We start from the raw sequence: 16604 nt of genomic DNA on the forward strand, positions 1-16604 counted from the left end.
TTAATACACAAATATGAACTCTGAGTAGAGGTTTTCTTTTACAGTACATACATTGGAAAAAATTTTGAAAAGCAACTAGTGACTTTGGATAATTAAAGAACCCCCCCCTTTTCAGGCTAGAACAACACTTTACTTTCTATACAATATTTCATAAATGCTAAAGTTGCTTGGCACATTTTGAGTTTCAAAATTTTTATTTGAAAAAAAGACATTTCAGCAGATTTTTTTTTGCAAAACATCTCTATTTTCTGACCACCTCTAATATCACATTAGAGTATTTAGTTACAGAATATTGATTAACTCCCGGAACAACATAGCTTCTCTGAATATGGCATATTTTTCTCTAGTTAAGTTATGATTCAGGGACTTATTTTATGCATAGCATGTGAGTGGAGTAGGATGCAAAAATTCCACAGTCCAGCTATTTATTCACTTAAATTCTGTGATATCATCCATAATCTAGCCTAGGAAACCTAGTGAGGCAGACACATACTGCATATACCAATGGCCTCTCATGTGGAGGCCTAAATTTACCCACTTGGATCTGGAGTTTTTATTATTGTTATTTAGGGGAGAAATGCTGGATTATGAAGCTGATCCACATTGATCTCTTCTTAGGTTAGAGAAAATACATGAATTTGTTCTACAGTATTTTTATGTCCTTCATTTTTGCTCTGTACTACATTGTGTACTATATTTGGGCTTTGGCAAGATGATAATTCAAAATGTGAACCTTCTGTTGAACTAATAGATAAAAAAATAGCATTTGGATGTTGAGTCCATGCAAAAAAAAAAAAAACCCAAGAAACGTACTTTGGAGTTTCAGGATGGGGCAAAGCATGCAAATAGAAAATCAAAATGCCAGAAACGCATGTCTGTTCTCTTTCTCTAATAGAGAATAGATAAAATACATATACATAAAATTGTTGCTAATACAGTAGATCAAATGGAAAGCACCAAAGGCAAGGATCCTGGGGCACTTTTTTGAAGCCAGGCTGTCTGAAGTTTTAAGTTCTCAGTGGAAATCGGGAAAATTGAAAATAGCGCATTGACCTTGAGGCTGGCTGATTGGAGTCACCTTAGAGCAGTGATAGTCTGGTTAAATAACTTTCAGGACTAACAAGTGCTAGCAATGACAAAAGGCATGTATATAGCAAGTGACAGGAAAGAGATTCAGTCTTTCAAGTAGTGCTTAAAGAGTGGACACAGTTTTACAGGGTACAACTGCAACAATACACAAGGACAGACACAATGACTTATCTTGCACTGGTTTTGGCTGCCATTCAATGAAACGGTAACTGGTTTTACTGTGGCTAATGCAACATGGGTGATCCTTAGACAGACCCAAAAAGGCACCTCTCTTTCCAGGTACAGATAAGCCAATTTTCCCCAAATAAAAGGAACTTATGCAGTTCTTATGGTTGTGTTCCAACTGTTTTCTGGGTCAGCTGCTTAAAAAATAAGCATCTGTGCCACCAAATGGGAAAGGCAAGCAGAAATTTCCATGTGTGGCCTTATTTACATCTGTCTTACACTTTCTTGTGGTAATGAAAGAAACAGCTGCTGAAAGAAAAAGTAATCATAGTTGCTACTCCCTGAAAGAATTGGCATGATTTGTATTTTAGAATATTTGTTTTATTACAGAACCTAGATATTAGTAAACTGCAACAAAATTTTCTGATAGTTTTGATAGTAACTGATGCTTGAAAAATGGAAAGTACATAATAAGCCTGAATGAATTCATGAAATGTAGGTATCAGCATTTGTCCATATGGAGAATTAGTGCATGGCAAGCTCGGGTGTAAATCTACAGTGCACTAGCCTGCCAGGCAGTAACTGGCTGTGTGGACCCTGCAGCTGCGCACAACAAGTTCAATAGTGTGCTTTGACATACTGCTGTTTGAACCAAGCCCTCAGTTCTGCAGCAACTTGCTCACGGCAGACCTGACTCAAAGATCATTAAAGTCAGTAGGAGTCTCTGTTGACTTTGAAGGCCTTTGGATCACACCTAAGAGGAATCCTTATTTATGCAAGTAGTCTGTGACAGGGTTAGGACTCACCATCACAGTGCCTCTTGCTGTTTGACCTTGGGAATTAGCTCAGTCCATGCAGAGCACCCTCTGCCAGTGGTGTCCCATCCATCTCTTGCCCTAGTTTGGCATCTCAACCTGAGTTGCTCCCAGCTTGTGGCCTCCTCTTCAGGACACTGCCCTCCAGCAATGCCCACTGCTCTGGTCTCACCCCCTTCCAGGGGTTTGGTGTTATCAGCAGTCCTTCTCTTTGCCCCAGGCACAATGGCCAACCACACTCCAAAGCCCTTTTGGCAGGGGTCAGGTGTAGTCCATGATGGCCACGTGGAAGTGCAAGGGAGAAGGGGAGGACCCAGACCCACCCTCTACTCTGGGTCCTGACCCAGGGACCCTATGGCAGCAGTCTTCCAGCCTGCCCTCCTTCTCTCCCTTTGTCCATCTCTCTCTCTGGGCCATTTCCCCTTCAACCCCTATTCTCAGGGCCCAAAGCCCAGCAGGGAGTTCCCTTCTGCTCCCCCCACCTGCCCAGCACTAAACTATCCCTGGTGCTAATCTCCTCACACAGGTTTCAGACCTTCACCCTCTGAAGGCCTGGGAGAGACTGCCTATTCCCTTCCTGGGCAGCCTTTATATAGGGCCTAGCCCAGCCCTGATTGGCTGGCTGTAATACTGGCCCAGATTGGCTCTCTAACAGGCCCTCCCTGACTGGCTGCCACCTTGTGCAGCTACTTTGGCCTGTTGTATCCCAATCTGGCATGAGGGTGGGGCACCGCCTCACCACATAGTCCTATTTATGTAAGTAGTTCTATTCATATGTAATGATTGCTCACCTTGAGAAAGGTTTAAGACTCTTAGCAAAGGTATCATTCCATCTATATAAACAACAGAATATATTTTTGGAAATAGGGTTACGCTTTCTGGATATGTGTGCTTAATATCATCTTGTATCATCTGTTTTTGATGTATCATTGTTAATATTTAAAATGTATTTTTATGCCCTGAAAATAAAATGGAAGAGAATAAAATAGTAACATTGCTTGTTAACTATATTTACCTTTTTTTCTTGTTTTTACAGAATATGTTTTCCTGCAGAGCAAAGTTTAAAAGGCAAAATAAAATCATGCAGTTTTCAAAACAAAAGCACTTTATGTTGACTGGTGCCAAAGAATTTAGAAGGCTTATATGAAAAAGGTAAGGGAAATCTATATTTTTCTTTCTGAGGCAAAGCATGTTTCTTTTATTTCCGGTTCTCTTCTACAATAACTGCAAAGACTTTGAAAGTCTTCTGTCATTTTGCAGGCAATATAAAGAGCACAAAACATTCTTGCATTCTAGTTCTTTTTTAAACCAAAAACACCTGTTTAAAAAGGAGATGTAATCCTCTCTTAGGGCGAAATATTGGTCTTATTGAAATCAGTTGGAGTTTTGCCATTGACTTTGGGTGGTCAGGATTTCACTTTTATTCCCTAGCATCATGGTAGTTGGTCTAACTTCATGTACATAAGAGCAGGTATAATTGATTAAGCTAGTGCTAGGGTGGCCATTGCTTCCATGTCTTATGCCTTTAGTGCGATTGGAAAACAGAAAAGTATGAAGGAAGGGATTTTCAAATGTACCTAATTGATTTTAAGGGCATAAAAATTGAAAATCATGTAGAGCTTTTGAAAATTTCACCTGAAGTGCTTAAGTGGTGAACAAGGCAAAACAAGTAAAAAAAAAAAAGTCATCAAGTATAGTTCTTTGGAAAATATGGCTTAAGGCTGGAATTTTCAGATACTTGGGGAGGTAGGTACTGAAAGTCAATGGGAGTTAGACACTTAGGTGTAAATCTTCAAGCATATTTAAGAGCCTAACTCCCATTGAAATAAACAGAAGCGAGTCACCTAAATAGGATCTGGGCCCTAACCTTCTTAAGAACCTTGGAAATATGAGCCTTAAGATGAGACACTTGTGAGAAGCCATCCAGAAATGGGCTAAATAATGCAAAGAGAAAAGTTTTTATTTTTGGTTAGTTGCCAAGACCTCAGAGGCAGTTCTTTTCTGTGGAAGTCTATACACAAGGGAATTCTCTACCACAAGAAAACGAGTTTAGCCCAAATCTTGCTACCTTCAGAATGCAATACAAGATGCGTCTCTTGGGCTAGGCCTTCCCTTCAGAATGTCACTGCAGTAGAATCTTTCGTGGAGGTAAAGAAAGAACATCCATCTGAAGAAAGCAGAGTAAACAGAGGATAAATGGCAAGTAGGGTCCTTATAGAATGAGCAGATACTTTTAATTTGTATATGTAGGGCTTGATCCTGTCATCATTCCCATCAGTGGAAAAACTTTCATGCTGCAAGATCAAGCTCATAGTGCTTTAAAACTACAGTGATGGACACAAAATACCAATGATAGATATGGTACATATACAAAATACAAAGAGTAAGGATACATTGGCATTCAAGATACTGCACTAGCCTTTCATCTTTGGAGAATGAGTAGGATAGAACATTAGGCTGTTCACCTCTGGTACAAAGGAAATGGATCTGGTGTCTTCTTTGTGGTTCCTTTTGGATTTTTGTTCACCTCAAAATTCATCAAGTAATTTGACACAGGTCCCTGCCAGGACTAGAATACTGAAATTGTCATAGATCAAGATCAAGATGGGGGACTTTCTGTGGAAGCTTGAATATTGTCTGTTCCGTGTCAGGTTCATTTCAGTGTTATCAGTCCATCAGTTTACTAAGAGCCAAAATATACATAAAATTTAAGAGTGTAGAGATTGAGATTCAAGGATTATTAAATAGTTTAACAGATTTGAATTCTTACACATCCCCTCAGATTTATTGTCTGAGTAGTAGATAGTGATATGGTTAAGTGTGTATATTTAGATTTAGTTCCATCTGCAATTTTCCATAGCCCTGGGGCACTATATAGTAGATTTAGGACCAAGTTTTAAAATGTTGCTCTTTTGTATGAGTGCATCTGTGCACATTTTCTTTTGGAAACTGTCACCTGTACAGACAACTGATAATATTTACTCCTCTACACTTCATTTGCACATTCAGCATGAATGCAAATGGCTTTATGCATGTTCTTGCACATACAATGTTGCACATGCACAAATTGAGGCCAGGCAATTTGACAGTGTGACTCATAATACTATTAGCTTTGTGTCTTTTTTAGGCTTTAAGTCATTTCAGATAGCTAGTCCCATTGAATTTAATAGACTGACTGAGGTGTTCTCCCTTTGGAAGAGGTCTTCTAAAGGTGTTTCTTTTTGCTCTCATGTATAGTGATGTTTGTAATGTCACTTGTTTTATGAATTGCTCAAAATGTTAGCAACTAAATTAATATTTTCTGCTTTGTATGTGGCAACGTGTTCTGTACCATAAAAGCACCCTGATAATACTACTTGCCACTTCTACAGCACTTTATATTTCAAAAGCACTGTGCAAATAACATATTAATCTTCACAATGCCTCTGTGAGGCAATTAAATAGTATTCCATGCATTGTACAGATAGGGAAATGTGGGCAGGGAAACTGAGAGACTCTCCTGCAGTAACAGTGAATGAATGGGATTATAACGTAGGAGGCCCTGGCTCTCAGCTCTGGAAAATTTTCAAAAGCATCTAAGTGACCCCTGAGCCTAAATCCTATTGACTTAAAAGCAGTTGATCATCTTTCCAGCATCTTCTTTTTTCCCCCCGGAGTATGAAGGCTGTGGGGAAAACAGTTGTTTTTGGGATCTGTCCAAACGAATATTGTGTTTTGGGTTTCATTTTGAACTGCTAGTTGTGACTCAGAGATGCATATTCATTATATGCCTGGAACATATGTAGTAAACCACCCTTTGCAATTGGAAAAAAAAATGCACCTGCCTTTGAGAAAGATAATGTTCATATTTCATTTCCTCTAGAGGCAAATTTGACTTCAGGGGAACATGATAATATGAAAAAGGACTAAGCAGATTATTACAAGAGCATGGGGTTGTCTTCATATAATTCCAGACATTATTGCAAAGTTGGAATGTTAAATCTCACATTGTAGAGCAATGGATATAGATCGAGGGCATCCTGGAGGGAAATAAGACTGAACTAATGAAAGTTTGTGCTCTCAGTTAGTATGAAAAGAATTTTTACAATATTATTCCTAGCTAAAATAGTGTCTCTGGGTGATGTGAATGTTATCACAGATAGACATTTGAGTACCCTTCTGAAATCCTGTGGATAACATGCATATTATTTGTGTCAGAGTGCAATATGAGTTTTCAGCTATGTCTGTCAGACTGGTTGGATAATATCTTTTTCATTAGACTATTAATAGTTGTTGAAATCATCTAAATTAATTTGCACATTTATTGTGTCTTTGTGATATGGTCTGCTCCTCACATTCACCCTGAAGGAGTTAATATAGGCCAGATGGGCCAATTAATCTATTAAACTGAAAACCAAGGGACATTTAGGCTGAGAGGAAAGTCCTAAGGAAGGGAAGCTGACCTGTGTAGGAACAGGTGGAACTTCTGTAAAGCCAGGGAGCTGGTAGCAGAAAGGCTGCAGTTACTTTCCTGGAACAAGGGAGAAAAAGGGATTTGGACCCAAGAGGAAGGATTTGTCTAGCTGTCTAGCAGACCGGGATTTAACTAAAAGGGCTGAGAATATGAACCTGGGATAGGCAAGGTAGGAAGTAATCCAGGGGAGTGGCAGGAGGGTTCATAATATTACAGACATTAACTGGTCCCTGTGCTGGAACCCAGCTGGTTCCCCTAACAGCCAGTGAATGAGTGGCACAATCAGGGTCCATTCATTCTAGCCATTGAGGGAGTGGACTTAAGGACTGCCTGGGACAGTGTGGAAGACTGAGGCCATGTTTACATTACCACTTATGTTGGCAAAACTTGTCACTTACGGGTGTGAAAACACACACCCTGGAGTGACATAAGTTTCACTGGCATAAGTGGCAGTGTGCACAGTGCTATGCTGGCAGGAGAGCTTCTCCCACTGATATAGTTACCATTGGTCCTTGAAGGTGGTTTAATTAGGTCAAAGGGAGAGCTCTTTCCCATTGGCATAGAGCGACTACACAAGTGATCTTACAGCAGCCCAGCTACATCGGTACAACTGTGCCCCTGTAAGGTCTCTAGTGTAGACATAGGCTTCAATAGTATCCCAGAAGCGGAAGACTATTGTGACTTGGCTGGAGGGCTAAGCCATGAAGATGAGATATGGCAGCTCCTGAGGAACAAGAGAGGAGCTTCAGAATGAGAAAGAGAGAGAGGATGAGCCAAAGAACTGCAAGAAGAGGGTATCAGGTTGGCAGAGCTAATCCACAGCTATAGCTGGAAGGAGGCACCACCAGCAGAAAGTAGAGGTCCCCATGACAGTCTTGTTGCAGGTTCTGGGATAGAGATACTAAAGCAGGGGTTCTCAAACTTCATTGCACCATGACCCCGTTCTGACAACAAAAAATTACTAATCAACTCCAGGAGGGGGGACTGAAGCCTGAGCCCACCTGAGCCCCACTGCCTTGGGTGGGGAGGCCAAAGCCCAGTCTGCATTACCCCAGGCCAGGAGGCCAAAGCCAAATGCCAAGGGTCTTTACCTCCAGGCAGGGGGCCTGTAACCTGAACCCTGCTGCCCAGGGCTTCAGACCTCGGGCTTCGGCTTTGGTTCCGGTGATGCGGCTCAGGCTTCAGCAAGTCTAAGACAGTCCTGGCTACCCCATTAAAATGGGGTCATGACCCACTTTGGGGTCCCAACCCACAGTTTGAGAACCACTGTACTAAAGCAATAACATTTGATTAACTTCCTTCTGAAAGATCCAGGGGGTAAAATGGTCATTGAATGATCGCAATAAAGTTTGTCAAGAAGAAATAATCTTTGACAGTAACTGTGTTACTGTGGAAAAGGTTTCAGAATAGCAACCGTGTTAGTCTGTATTCGCAAAAAGAAAAAGGAGTACTTGTGGCACCTTAGAGACTAACAAATTTATTTGAGCATAAGCTTTCGTATGCATCCGATGAAGTGAGCTGTAGCTCACAAAAGCTTATGCTCAAATAAATTTGTTAGTCTCTAAGGTGCCAAAAGTACTCCTTTTCTTTTTTTACTGTGGAAAAGGCAACTAAATATAGATACAAAGAAATGTATTTTAATAGCTTTCCAAGTTCATAGGAAAGAGATCACAATTACAAATCAAAACTATATTACAAACTATTACAGTAATCAGAAAATGTATTATGTCAAAAAGGACACTAAGTTACTGGAAAAGTTGAATGTACTAAAATTAGAGCCGCTCCTCCTTGATCGTCATGTGGATAGCTGAAGTGAGCATAGTATTTTCCCAGCAATTTTCGTTTATGAGCTGGGCAAATTCCTGGCAAGGCTGAACAAGAGGGAAGCCTTTTCCACTGCTATTATTTTCATAAAGGATAAGTTAAAATTAGCTGTATTAAACCAGCTTTCAAATGGTATAGAAGAAAAATTTGAGTTTTTAATCGAGATGTAACTGCTTGGGTGACGTGGTGACAAGATATCTAATTTCTTAAGCATCCAAGTAGCAATGAATAATTTATAACAGACTATAGACTCGGTGCCATGAAGCAAATTGTCCCTAAGGATGTTCCAGTGGCTGCAATAGATAGCTATATAAATGCTTTTCACATAAGCTGCCACAACGAGTGTGAACCTCTTTGCTGGCTGCTTGTGTCAATGAAGAGTTCTTTAAGGGGGATTTTACTTCAGCTCTTCAGATACTTCATTGATGAAACTGCCTCCTGCTCATGAGAAAACCCAACTCTTCCTGGGGACCTTTTTCAGCTCATCATTATGAGCTATGCATTACCTAAGTGTCCTTGCCACTTCATTCATTCTGAATATCCAGCTATTTACCCATATCTGTCTACTTTTAAGTCCACTGACTCCTAAACTTTCTTTTCCAGAGTTTCTTCCATCCACTATATGGTGCAAACTTTCTACTTTATTCCCAGTGTTTGAGATTAGTCATGTTCTGCAGTAAAAATGACGTAGTTTATTAGACTCTTAACACAGTCTCTCAAAGAACAGAGGATATGCAAAATCTTTTATTGGGTGATTTTTAAGTAATACTACTCAGAAAGGAAGCTTTTCCCCAGCTACCTAATTTCTTCCTACCTATATAAATACACTTTTGATCTCCATAAATAAGTGAATACTAAGCTATTTTTTGAAAGGACAACAACATCTCTTCAGGGTCTTTTAACTGAAATTGCGGGTGTCCCCATTGCAAACCATCCAACCTCCAGAGCTCCTAGGACATGCTGACCACTCCATCCAGCCAAGTACAAGCCATATAGCATAATCTACACCAGTGTAAATTCAGCTCTCCTATGATTGACAACCTAGCTCCCACATGCATCTCCTATAACATTTTTTCCCTACATTTACATGTAAAGTATTGTGTCCTTTGCTTCCATTTACAAAGAAGATACAAGATGACTTGATTACACTTTCCTTGCTAACAATTCAAAGCAATTAGAAATGGGAATATTGACAAAGTCATAGTTCTCTATTTCACTTCCAACAACTGCAAGATCAATAATTTCTCCTTTGTGTCCTTCAGCAGGGTTTCTGAGATATCAATATCACTAGCACCAAATTTGGCATCATCACTTTCAAGAATTCAATTCCAGACTAATTGCTACTAATGTCTCCTTTTTTACAATACAGTGTACCCTACATGTGTTCTTGCACAGCAGTGTATACTTACCCTTCTCTTCCTTGTGTCAGTAAGTGCTTAGAAAATGTGTTCCATTGTTACATATGAGATAAACATGCCCTGGATTGATCAAAATGATACATCCTGCAAACCACTCACTGTAGTTTCTGAATGGAGACAACGTTGATTTGGCTGGGGGTATGATGTTTAGAGAAACTATTGGAGGAGGTGGTACTGCTTTAACCACTCTATTCCTATTGTTCATTCATCTTCCATTAGCTACACGAGACTTTTATAGTCCCATTTTCATCATGCTTGACTCAAGTACAAGACTGAAAATCTGTCATTACAAAAACAGGAGTACTTGTGGCACCTTAGAGACTAACAAATTTATTTGAGCATAAGCTTTCGTGGGCTACAGCCCACTTCATCAGATGCATAGAATGGAACATATAGTAAGAAGATATATATACATACAGAGAACATGAAAAGGTGGAAGCTGCCACACCAACTCTACGAGGCTAATTTAATTAAGATGAGCTATTATCAGCAGGAAAAAAACTTTTGTACTGATAATCAAGATGGCCCATTTTCAGACAGTTGACAAGAAGGTGTGAGGATGTGGAACATGTGGAAATAGATTCAATTTGTGTAATGACCCAGCCACCCCCAGTCTCTATTCAAGCCCAAGTTCATGGTATCTAGTTTGCAAATTAATTCCAGCTCAGCAGTTTCTCATTGGAGTCTGTTTTTGAAGCTTTTCTGTTGCAAAATTGCCACCTTTAAGTCTGTTACTGAGTGACCAGAAAGGTTGAAGTGTTCTCCTACTGGTTTTTGAATGTTAAGATTCCTGATGTCAGATTTGTGTCCATGGCAAACTAGATACCATGAACTTGGGCTTGAATAGAGACTGGGGGTGGCTGGGTCATTACACAAATTGAATCTATTTCCACAATGACCCAGCCACCCCCAGTCTCTATTCAAGCCCAAGTTCATGGTATCTAGTTTGCCATGGACACAAATCTGACATCAGGAATCTTAACATTCAAAAACCAGTAGGAGAACACTTCAACCTTTCTGGTCACTCAGTAACAGACTTAAAGGTGGCAATTTTGCAACAGAAAAGCTTCAAAAACAGACTCCAATGAGAAACTGCTGAGCTGGAATTAATTTGCAAACTAGATACCATGAACTTGGGCTTGAATAGAGACTGGGGGTGGCTGGGTCATTACACAAATTGAATCTATTTCCACATGTTCCACATCCTCACACCTTCTTGTCAACTGTCTGAAAATGGGCCATCTTGATTATCAGTACAAAAGTTTTTTTCCTGCTGATAATAGCTCATCTTAATTAAATTAGCCTCGTAGAGTTGGTGTGGCAGCTTCCACCTTTTCATGTTCTCTGTATGTATATATATCTTCTTACTATATGTTCTATTCTATGCATCTGATGAAGTGGGATGTAGCTCACAAAAGCTTATGCTCAAATAAATTTGTTAGTCTCTAGGGTGGCACAAGAACTCCTGTTCTTTTTGCGGATATAGACTAACACGGCTGCTACTCTGAAACTTTTCATTACAAAGTTTGTTATCCCCCTGCATCTCACAATGTATACTGCCTTCTGCTGTAGTGTTTGCTGAGAAAATCCCAAGAATCCTATACAAATTGAAAACAGTATTGTTTTCAAAGTAATACATTCCTCTCTTGCTCTTTGCCAAATCTCCAATTGTTTTAGAGCTTGTGTTAACCTACACAGTCTGCTTGGTGGAACCCGTTAACATTTGTATAACAATTATCTGCACTGAGATACAAAGGCAAAATATGGTTAATAGGCCATGAGAGCTGCTAAGAACCAGCTAAGACCATCTGATGTATCTATGTGCTTGCAATACAAAAGTCCAGCCTGAAGACACTTTTTCTCACCTAAGAGAGATCTTTTTCCTTTTTGCCAATAACTGGCCTCTTTCTAAGTCACTCATGAGTGGAAATCTCAGTTTGTCCCAATCTGTAACTATCACTGCTGCAAGGAAACTTACAACTAGAAGAGAACAATATAACCAAGTTACAAATGATTGTGTTGTGTGGCTGTAATGGGGTCATGCTACTCACTGCGCCACAGCACCTCCTTTTGGTTCATCTGTGAAATTCTCACTTCTGTCTGCACCCTGTCCAGCAGTCACTCAGCCTGTTGCCTCAGTCACTCACACTGCAGTCCCTCTCTCACTCATCAGGAGCTGAAGTGTCTCTCCTTCAAGGCTTAGCTATCTGACCAAGTCCCCATCATCCTCCCCTTCTGGTATATTATCAGAGTCTCCTTCCTCAAAGTCTCAGGCAGTCTCCATCTCCTCTGTGCTGACTGCACCACTTTGAATTCCAGTCCACTGACCCTCAAACCAGCAGTTTAGGTCTATCCCTCTCAGACCTTACTGCTCCTTCACTGGAGTGCTTCTTACGCTGCCTTTCTTGGGCTCCTGCTCTCTCCCTTATATCAAAGAGTATGACTGCAGGCTTCCTCACTGTAGCCCCTATCTACTGCCAACTTCCTCTTTTTATAAACCCTGGCCAGCTCCTCCTGCAGCTGGATTTAGTCAGAAATTAGGCCTTAGCATTCCCTGGTTTTTCTGCAGGTGCAACCTGTAGGTTAATTGGCTTAATTTAGCCCTTCAGGCCTTGTGTGGGGTGGACACCCCATCACAGTCATATAAAGAGAGTACTTTGTGTATGGCTGTGGTAAAAATATATCCTTTCATTCCATGTATCATAGATATCCAAGCACTACTCACTCATTGCTTTTCCACACTTGAGTTATGCAGTTATCTCTAACTCATGTATTAATAAGGCATATTCACTGCCAAAATGGTACAGTACTTTCTTGAACCAAAGAAGTCTAAAAGGAATTAGATCATATAACCTGGTGGTTCTCAAGTTATGGTCCCTGTACCGTCGGTGATTGACAGAATGCTTGCGGATGGTCTCATTTTGCTGGCTCTCCTTCTTGTTTCCAGTTTTAACTAAATTAAAAGATTTCTAAAAGTCCATATGTTTTCCTAATGTCACTTTTCCATATAACCAGTTGCTGTAGCTAGCAGGTGGACATTATGCAATCGAAAGTGGGGAAACAGTTTGCATAGGAGTAGCGGTGGTATGTGTGATCACTAATAGGTATAGAGCAGCTTCACAATCCCATCACTATTAAAATATGGACCAGACAACAAAATAGTTAAGAACTCCTCTTATAGCCCATTTCCTACCAAGTGCAGCACGGTTTTCTTCACAATTTTCCTTTGTCCAGTCTAGTTTTAAATATCCTAAGCAATGGGGAACTTCTGCCACATCCCTAGGGGAGACTATTTCATTAACTGTCAAGAAGTATTTCTTGAGTTTTCAGCCCAAATGTTCTTTGGCTTTACTAAATTCCATCAATCCTAGGGTTTGTCTTCACTACTGGGGAGATTGATGCTGCTGCAATTGATGCAGCGGGTGTTGATTTAGTGGGTCTGGTGAAGACCCGTTAAATTGATGGAAGACTGCTCTCCGGTCAACTCCGGTACTGCAGCTCCCCGAGAAGATTAAGGTAAGTCGAAGGGAGAGTGTCTCCCATCAACTCAGCGCAGTGAAGACACCTAAGCTATGTCGACTCCAGCTACATTATTCACATAGCTGGAGTAGTGTACTTAAGGTTGGATTTACCCTGGTAGTGTAAACAAGGTCCTAGTTATAGCTCCTTGAGGCACCCTATCAAGTATTCTTCCTCCTTGCTATTTACACCTTTAGTGCTTGTAGATGATTAGCATATCTGGACAGCGTATGCATGTCCTTCGCACTTTTGAATTTTTGAGGAAAGCCCTGTGACTGGGGTCCTAGTGGGGGCCAGCTATGGTCACTCAATTAGGGTGAACTGCAAAGATTGGGGCAGACAATCCCCATAAAGCTGGTGGATATTCCAATATGCTGTTTTAAATTTACCAAGACAGCATAAATCAGCTTCTTTATTGCCTTACTGGTTACTCAGAAATCCAAACAACACAGCTCCCTTAAAGTGATCCAGCCTCAGGCCTCCATCCAGGTACCCATGTCAAATATGATGAAAATTTCTGTACATCTTATTTCATCATATAAAAGACAAGGTTCTATCAATCCCAACGGACTGGACACATTACCTCCCAGGTTATTGAATATTCCAAATCTTACCCAAATACATACTACACCCAATTCTCATTAACTAACTTAAACTTCATTAAAAAAGAAAAGAGAGAGAGTATGGTTAAAAGATCAATATACATACAGACATGAGTTTCATTCATTTAGGTGCAGAGTCATAGCAGAGATGGTGAGCTTTGTAGTTGCAAAGAGTTCTTTTAGAAATAGTTCATTGATTATAGTCCAATGTCAAAATATCATATTCAGGGTTACCAGCATAACTAGGACCTCAGTCTTGAGACTCAAATTTCCCCTGATGAAGCCTAAGCAGATCTGAGATAACAGAATCAGGACCCAAGGATCTTTTATCCAATTTCATGTCCTTTTCAACAAGTTGGAGTTCAAAAAGTAATTAGCATGACTTTGAAGGAGGTCCATCATTGGTATTTAACTACAGAATTAACATAAGGTAATTCGCTTGTTCCTCCACCATTCACAGATTATTTGCTATACATCTCAAAGAGAGATGAATACAGAGATATCCCATGTTTACAATTCATTTAAATGCTAGGATGTTCTTTGATCTCTGAATTATCAGAATACACCACAGAGACTGTTGATTATATTGTGGATCCTACTCAGACATATGTAAATACACAAAAACGCAAACATTATCGCCCCACATGTCTTTTGAGAGTTATTTATTTTGCAGGATGTTTAACCCTTTCTAGCCATATGTCACAACCTCGTTCACCGGGGAATATGGCTCTTGTATGCATTTTCAGTGATTTTTAAAAAAAAACACTAACCTATGATTTCAGGGGAAAGTTTCAAAGGCAAAAAGGCAGTTAGGCACCCAACTTGCTTTGAAAGTTTAATTCCTCTTTGTGCCTTTGAAAAAATCTCTTCACAAGACTTTCCCTCCCTTTTTCTGTTACCTCTGCTGTCATAATCTCCAAACATCAAGGTGTCCGTTTGAGACTGGCAGAAAAAAACAAATAAACCAAACCAATACATACAAAAAAATGCAGTTTTACAATTAAACTTAAAAAGAAAAGGAGTACTTGTGGCACCTTAGAGACTAACACATTTATTAGAGCATAAGCTTTCGTGAGCTACAGCTCACTTCATCGGATGCATGTGGTGGAAAAAACAGAGGGGAGATTTTTTCCACCAAATGCATCCGATGAAGTGAGCTGTAGCTCACGAAAGCTTACGCTCTAATAAATTTGTTAGTCTCTAACGTGCCACAAGTACTCCTTTTCTTTTTGCGAATTCAGACTAACACGGCTGCTACTCTGAAACCTACAATTAAACTTGTGACACTTTTAGTATTGTCTCCCTTGTTTCCCTTTCTATAATTTTCTTTCTATTATTCTGACAAGGACTTCTGTAAAAAGCCCAAGCCACCAATCTGAAACTGACAGGAACAGTGGAATAAATACCCAAAGAACAAATTATTTTGACAGAACTAACAGGACTGTGTCATCTCTTGGAATTACCTTTCACTTTTCTTTGTGAATTTCTTTCTGTTGGGTCCACTGTATACACCTATGTGTCAGCTGGAGGTTGTCAGACATAAATCTATGAAGACAAAGAAAAGAAAAACCAAGATGACACAATTGAGGAGGTGACTGTTTTTCTGACCTAACATTAGTTTAAAATGCAAACACAAACATTAATTTTCAATGGTGGGAAAGTGCTCCGTGTGCTCCTTGACTCCTGATTCACTTTGCTACTTACAAAACACAAATCTGTTTTCAAGTGCTCCTTCCAATAAGCTGGAGAAATATCTGCAGTAAGGACCTGATCCAAAACCCACTTCAGTGGACACTGTATCAGGCCTGGAGTCAGTAGAGGAGTGCTCATCCTTGCTGCTGTTATGAGTTCTATAGAAAAGGTACATATATCAGTAGCTTTACATGTATTTGTCGGTGGTCTTGCCTCCGCCCAGGGGGCTGGACTAGATGACCTGTCAAGGTCCCTTCCAGTCCTACATATCTATGGTTAATATATAAAGCTCCCTCTACTGTCATGTAAAAATGTGTAGCATTGTTCATAATTATGTAAGTTCTGAAAAGTTGTTATAGAAGCCACATGGCTTCATGAAAGCAGCTCTTTACAGTTATTGCTGCCGCCATCAGTTCTACTATAATGGAGCCAGTGCTACTTTTGAAATAGCTCCTCTGGCAGAAGAATATGTTAGTGGTATGACTATCTCTGATAGGTCAACAGTTCACAAGAGTGGCCCAGTAAGTTTAAGTAGTAATGTCCAAGTGAAAAATAGGTGAGAGTACAGTGAAACAAGGGATCACAACTCAGAGATGAAATCCTTAATTTTGATAACCCAGGAAATGCATTACTTAGCGATCACCAGTCATTTTAATGTTTTGCCATCAGGACTGAGCCTGTAGGCCTGTCTCAAATACTCACCTTCAAAAAATGGAGAGTTGGCCTGCTGCTTCGTTATCTTCCCTGCAGTAGTAGCCATAGCATGGATCCTCTTCTGTAGCTCTCCTTTGTCATGCATGCTTTGAAGCCCTTCATTGAGACATATTAATGGCACTGGTCCTCTCAGTCAGGTATGCATTTGCTATTTATAAACCACCAATTTCCAGCAGTATGTGAGAGTGCACAATTTTCCGTATTCCTTACCCAACAGGAAGTAACTGAAATAAGTGTGGTAACTACTAACAAATACTGACTTTTTAATGGCAGCCACTGTATCAAGTTAATTGCTGATACTCCTTGCTGTTTT

General features: G+C 40.0%; 1 protein-coding gene across 1 annotated transcript in view; it reads left to right on the forward strand.

The window, feature by feature from the left end:
* The first annotated feature begins 3105 nt into the window (after window positions 1-3105).
* The window catches only part of CLVS2 (clavesin 2), an 87583-nt gene continuing 74084 nt past the window's right edge, over window positions 3106-16604 (forward strand). Inside the window, exon 1 of the mRNA XM_038397535.2 lies at window positions 3106-3221. Within this exon, the coding sequence (XP_038253463.1) occupies window positions 3213-3221 (9 nt within the window). The 5' untranslated portion in view covers window positions 3106-3212. The remainder of the gene's footprint in view (window positions 3222-16604) is intronic.

The sequence above is a fragment of the Dermochelys coriacea genome, chromosome 3, assembly GCF_009764565.3.
Source record: "Dermochelys coriacea isolate rDerCor1 chromosome 3, rDerCor1.pri.v4, whole genome shotgun sequence".
NCBI classification, from domain to species: domain Eukaryota; kingdom Metazoa; phylum Chordata; order Testudines; family Dermochelyidae; genus Dermochelys; species Dermochelys coriacea.